This window comes from Nuphar pumila, chromosome 1 (assembly GCF_984573655.1).
Source record: "Nuphar pumila chromosome 1, dmNupPumi1.hap1.1, whole genome shotgun sequence".
Classification (NCBI taxonomy): Eukaryota; Viridiplantae; Streptophyta; class Magnoliopsida; order Nymphaeales; family Nymphaeaceae; genus Nuphar; species Nuphar pumila.
In genome coordinates this window covers 7,820,350-7,839,366 of record NC_143249.1, presented here as the reverse complement: position 1 = coordinate 7,839,366, position 19,017 = coordinate 7,820,350, and the positions used below count along the sequence as shown (strand labels likewise).

The window sequence follows — 19,017 nt, the reverse complement described above, 5'->3', positions numbered from 1 at the left end:
TTTTCCCTAATACCTTCCCAAATGCATACTCCTTGTGTTTCAACACCTTCATTCTTTCATGTTTAGTAGGTTTCTGTATGAAATTACATGACTACAGAACCCAATTAAGATATATATATATATATATATATAGTCAGATCTCAATCTAGAACCATCTTGATTTTGATTGCCTGGACATTAAAGTGTAAGATTTTACAAAGGGGAGTCTCAATGGCAGAAGAAATCATGCAACGGATTATTTCTTCCATCTTTATTCCGTTGTGTTTTATCCTAAAAAAGCAGGGATAAATAGTTGGAGCCAGATTCCAAGGGATCCCACTATTTGTCCAAGATTACACATTGGTAGATATCAACAGTGTCAAACCAGGGTTACCAGAAACGCTACAAGAGGATGTGTAACGGGTTTAACGGGAAACTATTTCTGAAACAAGAAACATTGACATTTGAAAATTGTCAAAATTTATGGGAAACTCATTTCCTACCCCAAGGGAAACATGTCTCCCATGCATTTTCCAAGTATTTTCCTATTATGTTTCTCATGTTTGTTTTCATTGATTTATTATGTTATTAAAGATTTTTTTCTTAAATATTTCCCAGGGTTTTTCCATCATTTCCCAGTTCGTTTCTTGATTTGTTTTCTGTCTCCTATTTTACATGCACCTGAAAAACCTTGTTTCCCGTCTCAGTTTCCGTTTCCCTTTCTGGCATCCTTGTGTCAAACGCACCCTAAGGAAAGGAAAGCAGGTGAGTATATTGTGGTTTTAATTTTTCAATTGTAACATTCTTTTAACTATACTTTTTTAAGAATGACAAAAAAGTATTTGCCAGGTAAGGTGATCATCAACAGATATATTTCATACTTTTATATGCTACAGACAGCCAGCCAAAAAAAAATACGGCTCACTGCATTGCTCAAAGAGGCAAACAATCAAATTTTACATAGCAACTCCCCGTAAACTTACACTATCTGTCCTGCTCTCTTGGGTCACCAGCTGCTGCACCTGGAACTGCTGGAATCTGCCCCCCATCTTTTCCAACAGGAGAACCATTCCCATTGCCAAAAGCTGCCAACTCTTTCTCTTCGATCGGTAAAATCCTTTTGGACCCGTCCAGAGCAACACCCAGTACAATGTTCTCCTCCAAGGCAGACCTTGCTGTTGGAGTAGGAGAAACTGCTGTTCTCTCACCTTCAAGTTTGACATGTGAACCTGAGGTGGTGGAACCATCAACCTTCTCACCGCCATTATCAGACACTGCCGCTGATGGCTTCTCAACAGCAGCACCAAGGCGCGTACCATCCTTGGTTGAGTCTGAGCCCCCGGTTGTTGCTTTAACAGTCTGAGGAGTCGTTGATGTTGAGGGGGCATTTGTTCCAGGATTTCCATCAACTTTACCATGGTCCTTTGCCTTCTTGTTTCCTTGCTTGTTCTCAGAACCACTTTGTGCCACACCATCAGACGATGATGTCTTGCCCTCTGGGCTCGGTGGTTTAACATCATTCTCTTCGTTTGCACGAGCCGAACGTGTTTTTGCCTTATCATCAACATTAATTCTAGAACTTGGTTCAATTAATAGGAATGGACGATTGTTTACAGCAGCCCTCGTAATGATGGTCTCAGCAAATGGGACATTTTCAATGTCAGCATCACCATATATTTTCTGAACAGTTCGAATGGGAGTAGCAAGCCTTGCACGATGATGGCTTATAACTCTAAGGAGATCAAGAAGTATGGCTTCCTGGATTATGCATCAGCTGTACTATTAAGTCACTTATCCAAAAAAATAAAAAAACAGCAGTACTATTAAGTCATTCATAAAAGTAAATAAATGAATAGGCCCTTCATGGTTCATTTAAGAACAGTCAGATATCCTACCTTGACACACATGTACTCCTCAAAGTGTGATGTCTTCACAAAGCAAGATACAAGGATCTACAACAAAAATAGGACCCCCTTAGCTTGGACTTTGCTATAAATTCAGTGTAAAAGAATGACATTCATGTCAGCACAAAAGAAGAAAATAAAATCAGACTTTGTGAGAACTAATCATACAACCAAATGATTCCTTTAAAATATAACCACTAAGCAGCAGCTGTTCAATGAGCACTGAGGATCAGAAGGACTGAGCTGTGAAAATATATAACTGGTCTTCATTAGAGATTTTTTCTTCTCTTGTAAAAGTACACCACTTACACATGGCATATAAGGATTGAAAGAAGCATGATAACCGGTATGGAGATATGGGACTGGGATTGGAGAGACAAATTCATAGTAGTGACAGGTGATTGGCAATAGAATCTGAAAATTATGCAAACATTGTCATCCTGCCCTGTGGACAAAATGGATGGTATTTTAAAAATTAATACGGAGTTAAGATTAGAATTTTGCAGAAACATATCGTACCTTTACAAGTGGAAGTAGACCATTGTGAGGGTTTTGCATCTCAAACACAGTAGGACGGTTAAGCAATTTTGCAGTTCACTTTCACAGCATTTTCACCTTAAGAATCAAGCCTAAAATGACTTGGAAATATATTTCAAAAAAATACTATCTTTTGAAAACAAATTATTATGAACAAGCTTCTGGCTGCTACAGCTTTTATTCCTTCATTAAACAACTTGACATGAGTTAGTCTATGTCCAAATTCAACATTGATCTACATCTTCAGGAGGCAAAGAAAATAGTAGAGTTGACTAACACATACCAAAAGAGCCTGATTTTCTGGATCAATATTGTCTAGGAATACTCTTCTGTGTAGTCTTTGCTGCTCAACTTGAGGATTTTTTGCCAAAACTTTCCGCATATCTGCAACAATATTCTGGAAAAGAGAACAGAAATCGACACTTCCTCATCAGAAGAAAGATGACTGATAAAGGCATAAAGACAATCAACACTACGAATTTAAATGAATAAAATTGTGAAATTGACAATTTTGACTCACGTTAATTTTGTTCACATCCAAGTGGCTGATTGCAAGGTGAGTCTTGATCCGCCAATGAGTCTTCTGGCTGAGATTTCTTACCACAGTTACAGTGAACTTATGGTTTGGAATGTGAACTGCCTCCCGATCATCGCCCCTTATAATTGTTGGTGACCACCAACCCACATGCTGAAAGACGAGGAAAGAATAATGAAAATGTGAACAATATGCAACAGGTAACTAATGGATACCATTCATGGGTAATGCGATGAACCAACATTCCACGGCACAGAAGACACTTGTGATATCCCCACATAACTCACACACCTACAGAAATAAAAGAGAAAAAGATACCCCTTTCTGGGTCCCCTCTTAGAACATAAACACTATAGAGTAACATTAGACCTTCATTATGGGTCCTATTCAAATGGTCTTTCAGCGCGGTTCCAAAGCTTCTCATGAAGTGCTTTGAAAGGTAAGAAAGCAATTCCAGCAAAATGAATTCAATCTCTAACTAAAACCCACCAACCTCAACTGTACCAGAGACTTCATAGCCTTCAATCTTAGTTTGAATCCATTCATTCACCACAAATGGCCTTGTTGCATGAATCATCACACTCGACAGAAAATTTGTGAATATCTGTAAAAGAAAGCAACAAAGCATTTCTTTGGTCACACAGAAGGGAGCCTGCTGATACAACAAAAAGCTGATACAGTGTTCCAGTAAAGCAAGGACAAGAAAAAATAGTTGCACCTCCCGACCAGCAAGAGTAAGCAATACTGTTCCAAGGCCCCCAGCAGTCAACCATTTCTGGGTTGAAAATCCCAGCAACTCCATGAATAAGGAAACTGCTGCAACCCAAACTGCAGTGTAAACGGCTTTTCCAGCAAATTGAAATCCCATCTGAATCATATAGGGCAAGTAACAGTACAAGGGTCAGAATATAAGCTGTTAATGCAACCGACCAGTTTAAATGTAACCCAGCCAGTACAACTAGAGCAACTACCAGGCAAAATGGACACTTAGTCCAAAATAAGACATATTGTCACCTTCCTCCCTCCTGTCACTGAACCCAACCCTTCAGGCACTACTATAATCCCCTAACTTCCCCCACATAGAACCCAATCCCTGACATGCTTGTGCACACATAGAAACACACCAAAAAGCCCTCCCAGTGACTACGTCTTCAGATAGTTTGTTGTGCATCTGTCTTTGTTAGGACAGAAGTTATTGGTGCCAACTTCCACATTGGAACATGTGAAGGTCATATGGCCAAACTTGTACATTGTATCTACTTTTATATTTAGTTTGCACTAGAAAATAAACAAAAAAAGAACATGGACAATAGAGCCAGGAAATTTCCAGATTAAGATGGTGCCACAAAAAATGAACATGGGAGAATTTTAGTTAACTGTCAAATAAATATGGGCATACATTTCGAGCATCCTCCGAGTCATTTGTCTCCATATAAAATTTCTGTGTTTGTTGAATCAAGCTGCATCCAGAAAAGACATAAGCATCCAATTGACAAAGCATAAGTTATCACTTCGTCAATACAATTACAAAAATAATCATCAAAGTGGCAAGAAAAGGGAAAACTGACAAAGAAGGCAAAGAAATCATATTAAGCTTGTGTTTGTGTGACTAGAAAGGCGTAGGGCATTCTTGTTGGTAATGCAGCTAGCAGATAGAACATCAAATTTTGCAAAATGGATAGTGGAAGAATGATGAATCCCTATCTTGTACGAAGTTGAGGGATTTTGCATCTGAAATTTTCCTAGTAAAGGCCCTCTTTATCAGAATATACTGCAACAGACAGTCTGGTGAATATATTGAACAGTCATAAATAAGCCACTGATATGCTCAACCTTTTCAAAACAAGGGTAAATCAAAATTTAGAGGAACTTTGGGCTCAAAACTTCTGCTCGCTGACTAATCCAAAATCAAGCATGACCTAGTGGTCAGGCACCACTAAACAACCAATGAACCAATAAACATCATTTATTGCAACTGCATTCGCCAAAACCGCACCTTGAGAAGCAATATGCAAATGCTAGCACAGTCGACAATGACCGAACAAAATTCACAAGACGTTGCTTCACAGCTTGACTAGCTTCAGTAGGAAGAGTTACTGGATCAAGCACCCTGCAAGGCATGACACTCTAATAGTTAATTAAGAGTAAGAAGAAAATAAGATAACCAGAAAGAATTACACTTTTCTTGGAAACGTATTTTAAGAACAAGACCTATAGACATACCTGCAGACAAGTGTTGCTCCAGTCCATAACATCAAAGGCTGAAGGTATGAAGTTAGAATGTAACTTGTCCTACTCTTCCTCCAATTATTATCATTGCGCTGCAGGAGATTGTTGCCGTACATGAGCCAACTAAGTAGAAGGAATATATTTTTCTTACAACCAAAAAATACAGACCATAGTATCTTACATGGAAGAAGAGACAACGAACAGAACGCACAACTGGTCCTAGGCCCCACAGAGCAAAAGCAATGACTCCAACTGCTGGAGCCAACTGAAGTAAAAGAGGACTTCCACTCAAATCATTACATGACCTGTAAGACATCACAAAGACCACATAAATAAGAGAAATTTTACAAAGAGTCCAAGAACTTCAAAGTTCAAGCGTAGGGCACAGCAATTTGAGCTCAGCAAGAAGTTGATCATCAAGTGAAGAGCCAGCATGTACTCAAGTGCTTTGAGAATTTCAACACTAGACAAAGACAAACATTAATTTGACGAAATTCTGTGTGCATCAATAACTCAAATTTTGAAATTGAGCACAAAACAACCTCTGAATGCCTTTCGTAAGTTCTTCTGAATCACATCTGAAAGAACGGACACAGCATTGAAAAATTATTGTCATCTCATCTATGTCACAGGAATTCGGCCAACCAGCTGCCACACCCGGTACAGTCAACCCAACCCTGGGTGCGGTCTGTTAAGATATACATACACATGTGTGTGTATATATATACATATATGTATATGTGTTTATTGTTAACCGAAATACCCATTAGGGGTATTTCGGTCTTTTCTCTGTAATAGGTGTCAGCCCATTAGGGGATGACATTTCTGTATTTTATTTCATGTATTTATTTTTTGTCTTTTTCCTTTTTCACCTTTTGTCTTTTTCAGATTTGATGGGACAGCTCCATATAGCTGTTGGAGCTGCCCCAAGAGCTATATTTATGACCGTTGGGTGCAGCCCCAACAGCCATATGGATCTGCACCCTATTGGCTCCATTGTATTATATATTGGCCTCTTGTGGCCTTGTATTCCCAACTCATTCTTGAGTGCTTCTATGCAATAACAAGTTTGTAGACCCTTGTGTAGGTGGTTTCGTGATTCAATCAAGTATTTTTACTTGATTGAAAGTGTGTTCTTGCACGTGTATCGGATTCAATCCACTTCATTACATGGTATCAGAGCTTTGGTGGTCCAAAGGTAAGCTTTTTGAAGAAAGTTTGTGACAATATCAAGAGGAGAATCATACACTTAAGGGATTCAACAAATTGAGGATTGTTGTATCGGAAATTGTGCCATCTCTCAAATAAGTCTTGTATTTCACTCTTTTTCTTTCTTCTTCGTTCTCTACCCTTTCTCTTAGCCTTGTAAGGAAATGGATAATGAAAGAGAGGTAATGATCTCCATTTCCATACGCCTAAACGATACAAACTATGTGATGTGGGCATCCATAGTTAAACACAAAATATGGGAAAAGGGATTATGGGGTTCGGTGGACGGTACCGAAAGAGAACCCAAGCTCATTCTTACGAAAATTGAGAATGGGAAAGAGGTTGCTCTTCAAGGAGAGAAAATGGGTAAAGTCGTTTCCGATTATAAGAAAAAATGGAAAGAGTGGAGGATGGGCAACTCCAAAATAATTGGATGGCTCATCAATAGTGTAGACATCCACAAATGTTCTAGCTTAGCGAAATTTGATTTCGCTACTGATGCATGGAAATATCTTAAAGACATGTATAGTCTTAAAGATATTGCACACATATGCAATGTCCAAAACAAGGTGAGAACCATGACCCAAGGAGAAATGAGTATTAGAAAATATTACAATGCACTTTCTCTCCTTTGGGATGAATTGGCTCTTCTTGAGCCAAAATGGCATTGTCCTCAAGATGTAGAACTCCGTGAAAATCAAATTAAAACGGAGCATTTCTACCAATTTATGAATGGGCTTAGGCCCGAATTTGAGGGAACTAAATCGGCTCTCCTTCATAGAGGAGGTGTGCCATCCATAGTCGAAACTCTTGAAGAATTGACTATGGAAGAAAATAGATTGAAGAAGTCATTTGCTTCAAAGGATGAAGAAACCGTGCTTGCTATGTCAAAGCCCGGTAATCATACTAGGAGTTATAAACCTCCTCACTTTGTGAAAAATGAGAATGGGAGAAATCCTAACAACTATGAGAGGAATGATAAAAAAGGTGGAAAAATCATATGTTATCATTGTTATGAATGGGGACACATCAAGCCGTTTTGTCCAAAAAGAAGAAAGAAAATCACCGAGATGATAAGAGAGTTGCTTCGGTGGAAAGGAATGATGTTGACAACTCCAAATGCATTGGCTCCCTATCTTTAACTCAATTAATGGAGACGCTACAACCAATGTTCAAAACTCAAGCTTCTTCATTTTCGGGGGCGGCCGTATCCACAAGTGGTGACCCTGGTAAGACTTCTTGGATCTTGAACTATGGTGCCTCTTTTCATATGACTCCAAATAAGTCAATATTATCCGAATGTCATTCTAACTCAAATGATTCTTATGTTTCAACCGCCGACGGAACATCTTTAAAAATCAAAAGTTTTGGAATCTTTCAAAAACAACCAAATTTTCACATACCAAATATTAGGGTTGTGCCAAAATTAAATTTGAACCTTTTATCGGTTTCACAAATTACGGATCATGGTTGTAAAGTTTTATTCTCTTCTAATGAATGTTTAATACAGGATCTCCAGTCCGAGAAGTCGATTGGGCAAGGCCATAGAAGAGGAGATCTCTATGTAATGGACAATCTTGAGTTATCAAAAAATCTTTTTGTAATTTTGTGGAAAAGAAAGATATAGAAAATTGGCACAAAATACTAGGACATCATAGTGTGACCAAATTACACTTGTTTCCATTTCTTACTTATTATAAAGAAAAGAATTTTGTTTTTGAAGATTGCATTCTTGGCAAAATGAAAGCTTTACCCTTTGGGCAAAGACAATTTATATCCAAAAATCCATTTGAGTTAGTATATTCGGATGTATGGGGACCGGCTCCAGTTATATCTAAAGGTGGGGTATCTTAATATGTTATATTTGTAGATGATTATAGTAGACTTTCTTGGATCTTTTTTCTTAAGCAAAAGTCAAAAATATTTTATTGTTTTAAAAGATTTTTCTACTATGTAAAGACTCAATTCAAAACCAATATTCAAATTTTTAGATATGATTCCGGAGGGGAATTTGTATCAAAAGAATTTAAAACTTTTCTTGATTCAAATGGCATCATTCATCAAAAAATCATGCCCTTACACTCCTCAACAAAATGGACTAGCTGAAAAAAAGCATAAACATATTGTTGAGACCACTAGAACAGTTCTTGTATCAAGAAATGTTCCAAAAATGTTTTGGGCCGAAGCTGCTCTTACGGCAGTCTATTTGATAAATAGAATGCCCTCAAAAGCTATTGAAAATATATCTCCTATTGAAAAATTACTTAAAATTCCCCCCGATTATAAAAGATTGAGAGTCTTTGGATGTAAGTGTTTTGTTCTTACCCATAAGAACAACAAACTTTTCCCAAAAGCAATCCCTTTTGTTTTTTTGGGCTATGCCGAAAATCAAAAGGGATATAGATGTTATGACAGGGAAATGAACAAATTATATGTTTCACGAAATGTTACATTTCTTGAAAATGAAGATGGTTTTAGCAAGGAAAAAATCCAAGAAAACTATGATTATTCGTTTCTTTTTTATCTAATCAATGAACATGAAGGGTATGAAAATCTTCATAATGAGCATGAGAGTGAACATGAAGACTCTCATGATGCAAGTGAAAATATAGACAACAATCTTAACAATATCGACCCATCCCATAGTAACATACAAACATATACTAGGTGGACCGAAGGGAACCCACCATGTGCTTTAGAAAGCTATTCTCAAAATCAAGATATTGATTCTGCTAGTATTAGAAAATCGGTAAGAATTTCAAAAGCCCCTAGTAGATTTGTATCATATGATTCCTTTGAACCAAGATACCGAGCATGCTTAATGGCCATACACTCATATTATGAACCATCATCCTACCATGAAGCTAAAAATCATCAAGAATGGATTAAAGCCATGAACGATGAATTAGAAGCATTAGAAAAGGCAAAAACTTGGGAAATTCAAACATTACCTAAAGGAAGAAAAACTATAGGATGTAGATGGGTTTACAAAATTAAAACCAAATGGGATGGGACATTGAAAAAATATAAAGCTAGACTAGTAGCTAAGGGATACAGTCAAGAATATGGAATCGACTATGATGAAACCTTTGCCCCAGTTGCTCGAATGACTATTGTCAGAACTCTCATCTCTATAGCATCAATTCAAAAATGGCCAATTTTTCAAATGGATGTGAAAAATGTCTTTTAAAATGGTAATTTAGATGAGGAAGTCTACATGGATCCTCCACCAGGTTTGAATTTAGCACATGGGAAAACTCTCCGTCTACGAAAAGCCTTGTATGGGTTAAAACAAGCTCCCAAAGCTTGGTATGATAGATTTAGTAATCTGATGACTCAACTGCATTTTAAATCTTGTTTTACTGACACTGCATTGGTTGTTAAGTCTTCCAATGCAGGGATGGTTATACTGTTGCTTTATGTAGATGATATGATAATCACAGGAGGTGATAAGCATGGGGTAAATCATATCAAAGATGTGCTTAAAGACAACTTTGATATGACAGATCTTGGTTTTTTATGGTATTTCCTTGGAATTGAAGTAGCTTACTTACCTCGCGGTTATTTTTTGTCACACACTAAGTATGTCGCAAAGATCATAGAGAGATTAGGACTCTCAAATGAAAAACAGGTTGACACTCCAGAGGTCATAAATGCAAAAATGAAGAAGGATGATGGAGAACCTCTGCAAGATCCAACCCCATTCAGACAGATAATTGGAGCTTTGTCCTACCTTTCTATTACTCGTGCTGATATCTCTCATGCTATTCATTCTGCTAGTCAATTTCAGCATGCTCCCACTACAGTACATATGAGTGTTGTAATGAGAATTATTAAATATATTAAGAATTTTAAAAGTCATGGATTGTTTTTATCATCTTCTTCCTCATTAAAAGTCATTGCATACTCAGATTCTGACTGGGGAGGGGATGTAAATGATAGACGCTCAACTACTGGTTTGTGTATTTTTGTAGGTAACTTCATAATCTCCTGGCGATGCAAGAAGCAACAGAAGGTGTCTCTCCTCAACTGAAGCTGAGTATCGCGCCATGACAACGACTACGTCTGAGTTAATATGGTTGCGACAACTACTAGAGGATTTGAGAATTCACACCAGAGAACCTTCCAGATTATGTTGTGACAACAAGAGTGTTGTATATATCGCGAGCAATCATACGTTTCATGAGAGGACAAAACACATTGAAATGGATTGCCACTATGTTTGGGAAGAATTTTTGCGGAAGACTATCACATTGCCTTATGTTCCATCAGAGTATCAACTCGCGGACTTCTTCACCAAAGCACTTCCTTCACCCAGATTTCAATTCCTACTTGGCAAACTCTCGGTAGTTGCACCATGAGTTTGAGGGGGGGTGTTAAGATATACATATACGTGTGTATATATATATACATATACATATATGTATATGTATATGTGTTTATTGTTAACCAAAATACCCATTAGGAGTATTTCGATCTTTTCTCTATAATAGGTGCCAACCCATTAGGGGATGACATTTCTGTATTTTATTTCATGTATTTATTTTTTATCTTTTTCCTTTTTCACCTTTTGTCTTTTTCAGATTTGATTAGACAACTCCATATAGCTGTTGGAACTGCCCCAACAGCTATATTTATGACCATTGGGTGCAGCCCCAACAGCCATATGGAGCTGCACCCTATTGGCTCCATTGTATTATATATTGGCCTCTTGTGGCCTTGTATTCCCAACTCATTCTTGAGTGCTTCTATGCAATAACAAGTTTGTAGACCCTTGTGTGGGTGGTTTCGTGATTCAATCAAGTATTTTTACTTGATTGAAAGTGTGTTCTTGCATGTGTATCGGATTCAATCCACTTCATTACACGGTCAACGCACCCAGAGTCATATTCGTCCAAATTTTAGACTTCAAAAAAAAAATCGCCCTATGAAATGGGCTTGAGCCTAAGGATTAGGGCAAAACAGTTTTGCCCTCTTTCCTGTCTTCCGAGTTCCAACGTTGCTGAGTGCTGAGATGCGACACCCCGACATCGGCGATGCCTGCTACCATTCGGCGAGCGCGAACTCAGTCTCCATCTCCAAGGTACGTTATTCTCTCTCATTCTCTCCTTCAATCTCTCTCTCCACTCATCTCAATCTCTCGGCTATCTCTCTCTCTCTCTATTTTTTTTTTCATTTTCATACTGTGTGCCTCTCTGTCTCTCTCTGTAGTCAATCTTTTCCCCTTAGTGTGTACCTCAATCTCTCTCAATCTCGGCTAAACAAGCCCATTTTTGAAAAAAAAATACCCATTTTAGGGAAAACTCAGTTCGGCTGGCTTGTTTTCTTAAAAATCTATCTATTACATAGTTTTTCCATGTAAAAACTATGTAATATAAACATTATACTGTTTAAACATAGATATATTATATTAATGCTGGCTCATTAAAACTTAAAATTTATATATATATATATATATATATATATAATTTTTTTTATATTTTTGCCGCACCCCTGCACCCAAGCTTTTTAGAAGTGCCGCATCGCCGCACCTGCACCCATGTGACATAGCATCTCATACCAAGTCTGTATCAACATAATCAACCAACAGCACAGTGCCCATCAAAGTCAACTTGGTCAGGCTCCATGTTAGTCAACCTCTCTTTTAGTCTTAAAATCATAAATAAATACATAAGTGGCATAGAAAGAGATCATTACCTAGAGAAAGCCAAAACAGCGGCTTTATAAATCTCATCTCCCCGACCTTGCATGAAAATTGATCGGCAGGTGAGTACACTATACTTAGGAGAGACATGTATAGGCTTGTGAATCTGGTCCAAAAGATGCAGGTGCCACACATCTGTTCTCTGTGAAATAACATGTTCCTTTCAAAATACACTTTAACACCAAACTCAAGACTAAGAACAACAGAAAATAACAATTATGTCCTTCTATAGTGAGCTAAATTCACAAAAACCACAAAATTGAATGAAACCAAGTATGGTCCCACTCCCATGGCATATAGACTGGCCACTATGTCAAATCAGATCCTTTTAGACAAAACCTCACTAGCATCAATTTTGGCAGGTCCAACTAATATTGATCAAAAACAAGCCTTTAGCCAGTAGACACAACATAACAGATGGAGTCAACTGACATTAACTTTCTAATTAGCATAGTTGTGGAGTCTTAACATGAATAGCAAACTATTGCATGACTTAAAGGCATGGTCATCAGTATCAGTCTTGGCTAATTCTTAGCAAGTGTTTTTTTCCCCAAGAAAATCTTGGTATTTTGAATAATAATAAACATATAAAAAATACAAAAGGAAAGACAGTAATAGGTTTTACAAAAATATAAAGAAGTGCTTAAAAGGATTTTAAAATATAAATGTAAAAAATAATAAGAATATATATAATATAGAAGCAAGAAAATAAGAACTTTTTTACTATATCAGGATATATTTGTATTATGGAAATATTTTGAAAATATCACGATATTTCACATGCTTTATCCATTTTTACAAAAAAAATAACATTAATATCAAGATATTTGCAAAATATCAGCAATGCTGATGAGTATGTTCAATGGTTTAAACTTCACAGACAACTGAAAAATGTTATCCCCACAAATTATTAGTTTCATTTTTTTTAGTTAGGAACAAAGTTGAATTACTTGCCACTAAAAGGAGAATGTAGAAAAAACTAACAATGTATTCAATGTGAATGATAACAGATCATGGGCAAAATGAAGAACAGCCCAGTTTATGTTAAAAACTTAAAATATTCAACACAAAAAATTAGTAAATCATGCTACCAATATCTTCAAATTTTAAATAGGTCCAGAAATGAGCCCTATTTATTAACTACATCATGACAAACTAAGGATTTCTCCATATGTGACAATGTCGCAAGGCAAATTCAAGTCAGATATAGAAGCCTATGGAGTTTCACTTAGCATCAAGACAGAAACTTAGGGTGGAATCAAGAAGATTTGGATTGAACCAGAACTGCAGATCTCGTGAGTTTTTATTAAGCCAGATAGATCCTCCTTGAAAGACTTGGTTAACCATAGAGAGAATTGGAAGAAACAATCTCAATACTGGAGATGATATGGGCCAAAAATGGGGAAAAGGCAATTGAATGGTAGACAGCACAGTTAATTTACTGACTTGTGTAAATTAGAGGAACCATGGCCAAGCCTGGAAATGTGTTTTCTTTTGCTGTTGCATAGCTTTTTAGATCTTACCCGATAATCACATCTACAGTGATTTCACTACATGAAATGGTTACCCTGCTTCCAGGGGGGGGGGGGGGGGGGGAAGTTCCTACACGAAAGGAAAGACTCCAGCACCGAAGCACTTAGAAGTGAACATCTGGAACAGGAATTCAGACGTTCAAAGAATCTGAAAGATTCTTCACAAATTGTGCCAGAAGGCCCAGAACCCAACATTGAGGTCCCAAGGTATGTGTATTAGTCCAGACAAGTGCAACAATAATCATTGTCAGAGCAGGACTTCCAAAAGGAAAAAAAAAGGTTTTTACAGTTTAAGTAGCACTACTTTGTTTGTCCAACAATAAGCATTTTCAGAGAAGGAACTAAAAAAAAGGATTTTCACAGTTTTAAGTAGTATTCCCTTTTTATCGGCCATGTGTTGGCTGGCTGAATTTGGCAGATAGTAATAGAAAGTGAACTGTAAAACCCCCCCACATAAACAACGTGCATGCCCATCCCTAACATACATATATTCATGCATACATACAACATATACACACGCACTAACAATGCTTAATCATTGGAAGGCCACTTTCATCCTTTCTATGATGCTAGACAAAACTCAAAATAGAGAGAGAGAGAGAATAAAATCGCATTTTCCATAAAAGTTAAAAAAATAAAGAACAAATTTTTGTGAGGAATATAAAAAATAAAAAAAAATCTGTCACAAAGCTAAAACTTGTAAACCCTACCAGATTACACATGTAGTAAGCATTGAAGTTGCAACTCAGACCTCAATGAATGTGAATACATACGGTCAATTCAAATATAAACAAATTTTACAAAATAAAAGAAATAGTTACAATGCAAAAATGTGTAGATCTTATGATTACACATGTAAAAACATTTATACTGCAGCCAACCTCAATGGGCGTTCACAGAAGCTGACAAAAAATGCTTCATACACGGAACACATTCTGCCTTGGTAGTATGTTGTGTTTTTCTTCTGCTACTATTTTTTTAGTGCTTCTCCAGCTTTGGAACTAATCTTTTCACTGGCCAATGTTTCCTTTTTGGGAATTCTTCATCCACTATATCGAGTTTCAATACAAAAAGATGGCTTTTATATCCTTTTCTTCTGGTTGCATTGGAAGAAGTATGCCAGGTGTCCCAAGTATTCAAGAAATCAAGAAGTTCTAAGAAGATTGCGTACATCAAAGATAGAATGTGACTAAGACCTTAAGTTCCAAAGGATTTCATTACATGGAAAAGCAAAAGCAAGGCATGAAATAAAAAAGAGCTCAGATGTTCATAGAGAAGTTATCATACTGAGGCTTGTGAAGAAAGGGGAGAACTTAACGAGTGAATCCACCGATTTCTAACCAATCTCTGGAGGATTTTCAGTAACATAGTCAGTTCAACCAAGCACACAACAAACTAAACATATCAACATCAAACACATAAAATACCAATAGAAGTATGCCACATACCTTAAATTTAATAGACCGTCCATGGTGTTTATAGATGCCAAATTCATAAGACAATTGCAAAGAGCAACAGGTGGCCATCATACAGGAAGTATAAGATAACTAGTAACCACTTAAAAATTCGATCATATTCCTCAATCATGAATAGATCTTACACTCATGCTCGTTTCATAAAACAAGCCAATAATTGCGACAACCAATGAATCAAAAGTTGGACGCCAATGCCGTTAGGAACTGGAAATCTGTCAAGAAGAGATAACCAGTATCAGCCACCAATTCGTACGATTATGCACCCTAAACTCGTAACTCAGACCACTACACATCAGACAAACACATCCATCGATACTCGCACTCATCCCTAACACAAAAATCATGGATGAAAAGCAAAGAACTGTGAAACTCGTATCAACATAAATCTTTAAGCATTCATTACTGTAATTCAAATCCCCAGCAGCGACCTAGTAAACAGCCGTAACACAAAGTAATGACATCCTATGTACTCCATCAGTTTTGTAACTAAATGCAGGGCCCTCTAAAATCCCAAAGCGCTATACCACCAAATCCAATAAAACTCCAGTTAACTATTCAAAATTCGACCAGAAATGAAGCATCTACAATAACCCCACGGCAGAATTTTGCGTTCTTTCCCCTTTCTAGACCCTCCATTTCAACAATTCAGCACTGTTCAAGTAACCACATGGAACACAACCCCACTAGAATGAAAAACGAACATCACAATTTAAGTCAAAACCCCTTCAAGTCAGAAAACGTACACAATTGAACATAAAGCGTGACCTCAAACGCAACACAGTGACGAACCAAAACGCGTCGGAACGCGTCCAAAGAGACACCAAAATAATAAACAGAAAGCCCCGGAATTTACAGAACTTCCAAAATCCCGAAAAAGAAGAAAACCCACAATATCTCACGTGAATCGCTGCCGACGGCCTCCAACACCGCCCGATCTTTCCGTCAAAATCAGCAGCAAAAAAAACGGAAAAAAAAAGATAAACCCTAATTCGGATATCCCAAGAAAAAAACAAAACAAAACCAAGAATGCAGGAAAGGAGAAATCGTTGCGTACCGGAAAACGAAAACGGCGTCGGAGAGCCCGATTCTTTCCCGATATCGCCGAAACGAACCGGATTGGGAATCGGACGGTGGTGGTGGTGGTGGACCGTGGAGTTGATGGAAATGGTAAAAACCAGAAATTGGGGTTTTCCCGAGAGAAGAAGGAATCGGTTCCCAAAAAGAAAGGAGAGAGAGGGAATGGGGGAGTTGACGTCGTCCAGTTTGGGTGTCACGCGGGATGTATTTATATCTTTGTTTATGGCAAAAGGGGAAATAGAGGTGTTCGCTTTCTCTTTTTCTTCCTTTTCGTATCACTCGTTAACGATGGCTCGTAGAAGGAGGGTAAGATACTTTTACTGAAATTATCGTCCACTTTTTATAAATGACATTTTAGTCACTGTCTCTTCGTAACTTCTTAACGGTAAAAGATAATATTTCGGAAAATAACCGTATTACCCCTTACAACAATGTTATTTTACATAATAGATATATCGCAGTATTCTTGAGATACCCATCCGCTGAATATGAAACTGAGATTGGCCTATACAGCTTTAGTGAAACTGACCTATTGAGTGAAACTGGATTTGAGATTAGCCTATACATTGAAATAGAGAAACTGGCCATCAAACTAACAAATCTTAACTGTAAGACTTTTTTTACAACTATTTTTCTCTCTACCCCCATCATCCTCGTCTCCGTCACTACCATTACTGTTCTACCATTATCACCATTGACATTACCACCGCCACCTTACATCATCATTATCATCACTGTCGTTACCACCACCACCACCACCATCCATCACCATTATCACCACCACCATTACCAAGGTTGGCAAACTCACTGAGTCAACTCGATTGACTCGTTTTAAAACAAGTACCAAACTAGTCACAAATTGAGAATGACTTTTTTTTTTTTTAATCTCATCATCAATTCGGCCAGAACTGACCAACTCGCCCAAAATCAATCAAATTTGAACTAAACTGTTTGAGCAGTCGAGAAATTTAAATAATTTAGTTTTTAAAAGTTTTTTAAGAAGGAAACCAACCATAAGTAAAGACTGTAAATCTACTTATTTAATTCATCTTATCATTAATACCTAGGTTTTTCCTATGCCATGCAATTTTGAGAAGATGACAAGCACAGCTTAATTACATGCTTCTTGCCAATATTGAGTCTTCATTGCATAGGATATTAATTGAGAGTAACTTTGGGTTTCAGAATTTTGGCCTTCCACTCTCTTGGTAATTTGAACTGCAATTACCTAATACAATAATCTCTTTTATTTTTTATATATTCTCTTTTTTTATTGGATATTTTAAATTTTAGATGCATTTTATTTGATATTTTATTGCAATCGAGTTTCGATATTTTATTGCAACTGAGTTTCACTAAAACTTATAGGCAAAACTCAGTTTTGCTGGCAGTCAAGTTTCGTTGAAATATTGATTTTCACTAAAACTATATATGCGAATCTCTGTTTTGTTGGCGACAAGTTTTGCTAATATAGTATAGACGAATCTCAGTTTTGTTGAAATAGTGAATTTTGCTATTTCATGTTTTAGCAGAAGGGTAAAGTCAAAAAAAATGTTTACATATTCAGCAAAAATCAAGTGGATGGGTATTCGAGGAATATTGTGCGGCTATTATGTAAAATAGCATTATTCTTAGGGATAGTATGGTTATTTTTTTATAATATTTTTTATTGTTTAATTTGGCCACCCAAGATATAACATGTGTTTTTTGCCTACTTGCACCTCATGTATTTTATGCATGCTGAATTTTTTTCAGAAAAAGAATAAATCAACGATGAATTACACACTTGATGTATTTTTTTTTTTTACTTAATCCAGACCTATAGATGTGTTTATTATTAGTTATTCACTAAGAATCATGTTTTTGATCAAATCAATTTAACATTTTTTTTTAGTTAATCAAGTTTTTTTGTATATTATGAATGTTTGATTTTTTTTTGAGCTCAAACTGCATCTAAACATGAAAAATGTTTAAAGTAATGTATGTTTTTTACTAAATAAAAAGATAGGTATCTACAGGTTTAGATTAAGCAAAAAGCACATGAAAATATGTTTTAAAGGAGTCTGAGAAGGTTGGGAAGATAAATGGTCTGAAACTTAACATTATTATTATTATTATTATTATTATTATTATTATTATTATTATTATTATTATTATTATTATTATTATTATTATTATTATTATTATATAACCGCTTTTAAAAATCATATGTAAAAGCATTTTTTGAGAAATCCAACTACAGCAGTTTGATTTATAATAAAAAACCTAAGAACTGGCGCTTATTGTGAACTTTTTTATACATTGTTTGGATTTCTATAATCTATAAAACTTAAAAAATTTTGAACCATCGAATTTTAGTACATTATAAAATCCTACGTACACATCAAAAAAAAATTGCTACAAGAGCAGGTTCTTAGGTTTTTAACCCTGCATTTGTATGGCCATATTTGCCAAAAAAAAAACACCTTTAAAATTGATTTTCTAAAGTGGTTTGAACGGTTTACACTTTCCTTTGGTTATATATAGTACAATGCTATTTGGGTAGTAATATTCCATTTAAGTTAGAAAATGTAGGAATGTTGACCAAAGGGTGCCAATGGCGAGTCACTTATCAAGTCATTTTGGATTCATGTGTTTGAACTGACTAAGACTTCCATCATTAGGGATGGCAGTGGACTGGGGGGAAATGGGGCCCGCTCCGCCCTGCCCCGCCTCACCCTGTTTGGACCAGGGATAGAGGACATGAAACCGGGGATGAAGGTTAAAATCAAAACCCATACGGGGATGGACTTACGCTTTCCCCCACCCTGCCCCGCCTTGCCCCGTTTGGACCGGG

The 19,017-nt window shown here is 36.7% G+C and overlaps 1 protein-coding gene across 2 annotated transcripts; it reads right to left on the bottom strand.

Moving 5' to 3' along the window:
* Window positions 1–837: 837 nt before the first annotated feature.
* On the bottom strand, window positions 838–16,359 carry LOC149847859 (mechanosensitive ion channel protein 3, chloroplastic-like). Of its 2 annotated transcripts, none has more exons than XM_090004585.1 (14): window positions 16,159–16,359; window positions 15,078–15,316; window positions 14,917–14,976; window positions 12,091–12,239; window positions 5,366–5,489; window positions 5,179–5,276; window positions 4,952–5,065; window positions 4,355–4,415; window positions 3,674–3,823; window positions 3,449–3,559; window positions 2,941–3,108; window positions 2,704–2,817; window positions 1,875–1,931; window positions 838–1,737 (listed from the first exon to the last, which is right to left on the bottom strand). In XM_090004585.1, exons 2-14 carry the CDS (start codon window positions 15,156–15,158, stop codon window positions 964–966), a joined length of 2,061 nt encoding a protein of 686 aa, XP_089860711.1. In that variant the 5' UTR covers window positions 15,159–15,316; window positions 16,159–16,359; the 3' UTR covers window positions 838–963. The 2 variants fall into 2 exon arrangements, with proteins under 2 accessions (XP_089860711.1, XP_089860774.1); XM_090004648.1 differs by having other exon boundaries at window positions 3,467–3,559.
* Between the last annotated feature and the right edge of the window lie 2,658 nt (window positions 16,360–19,017).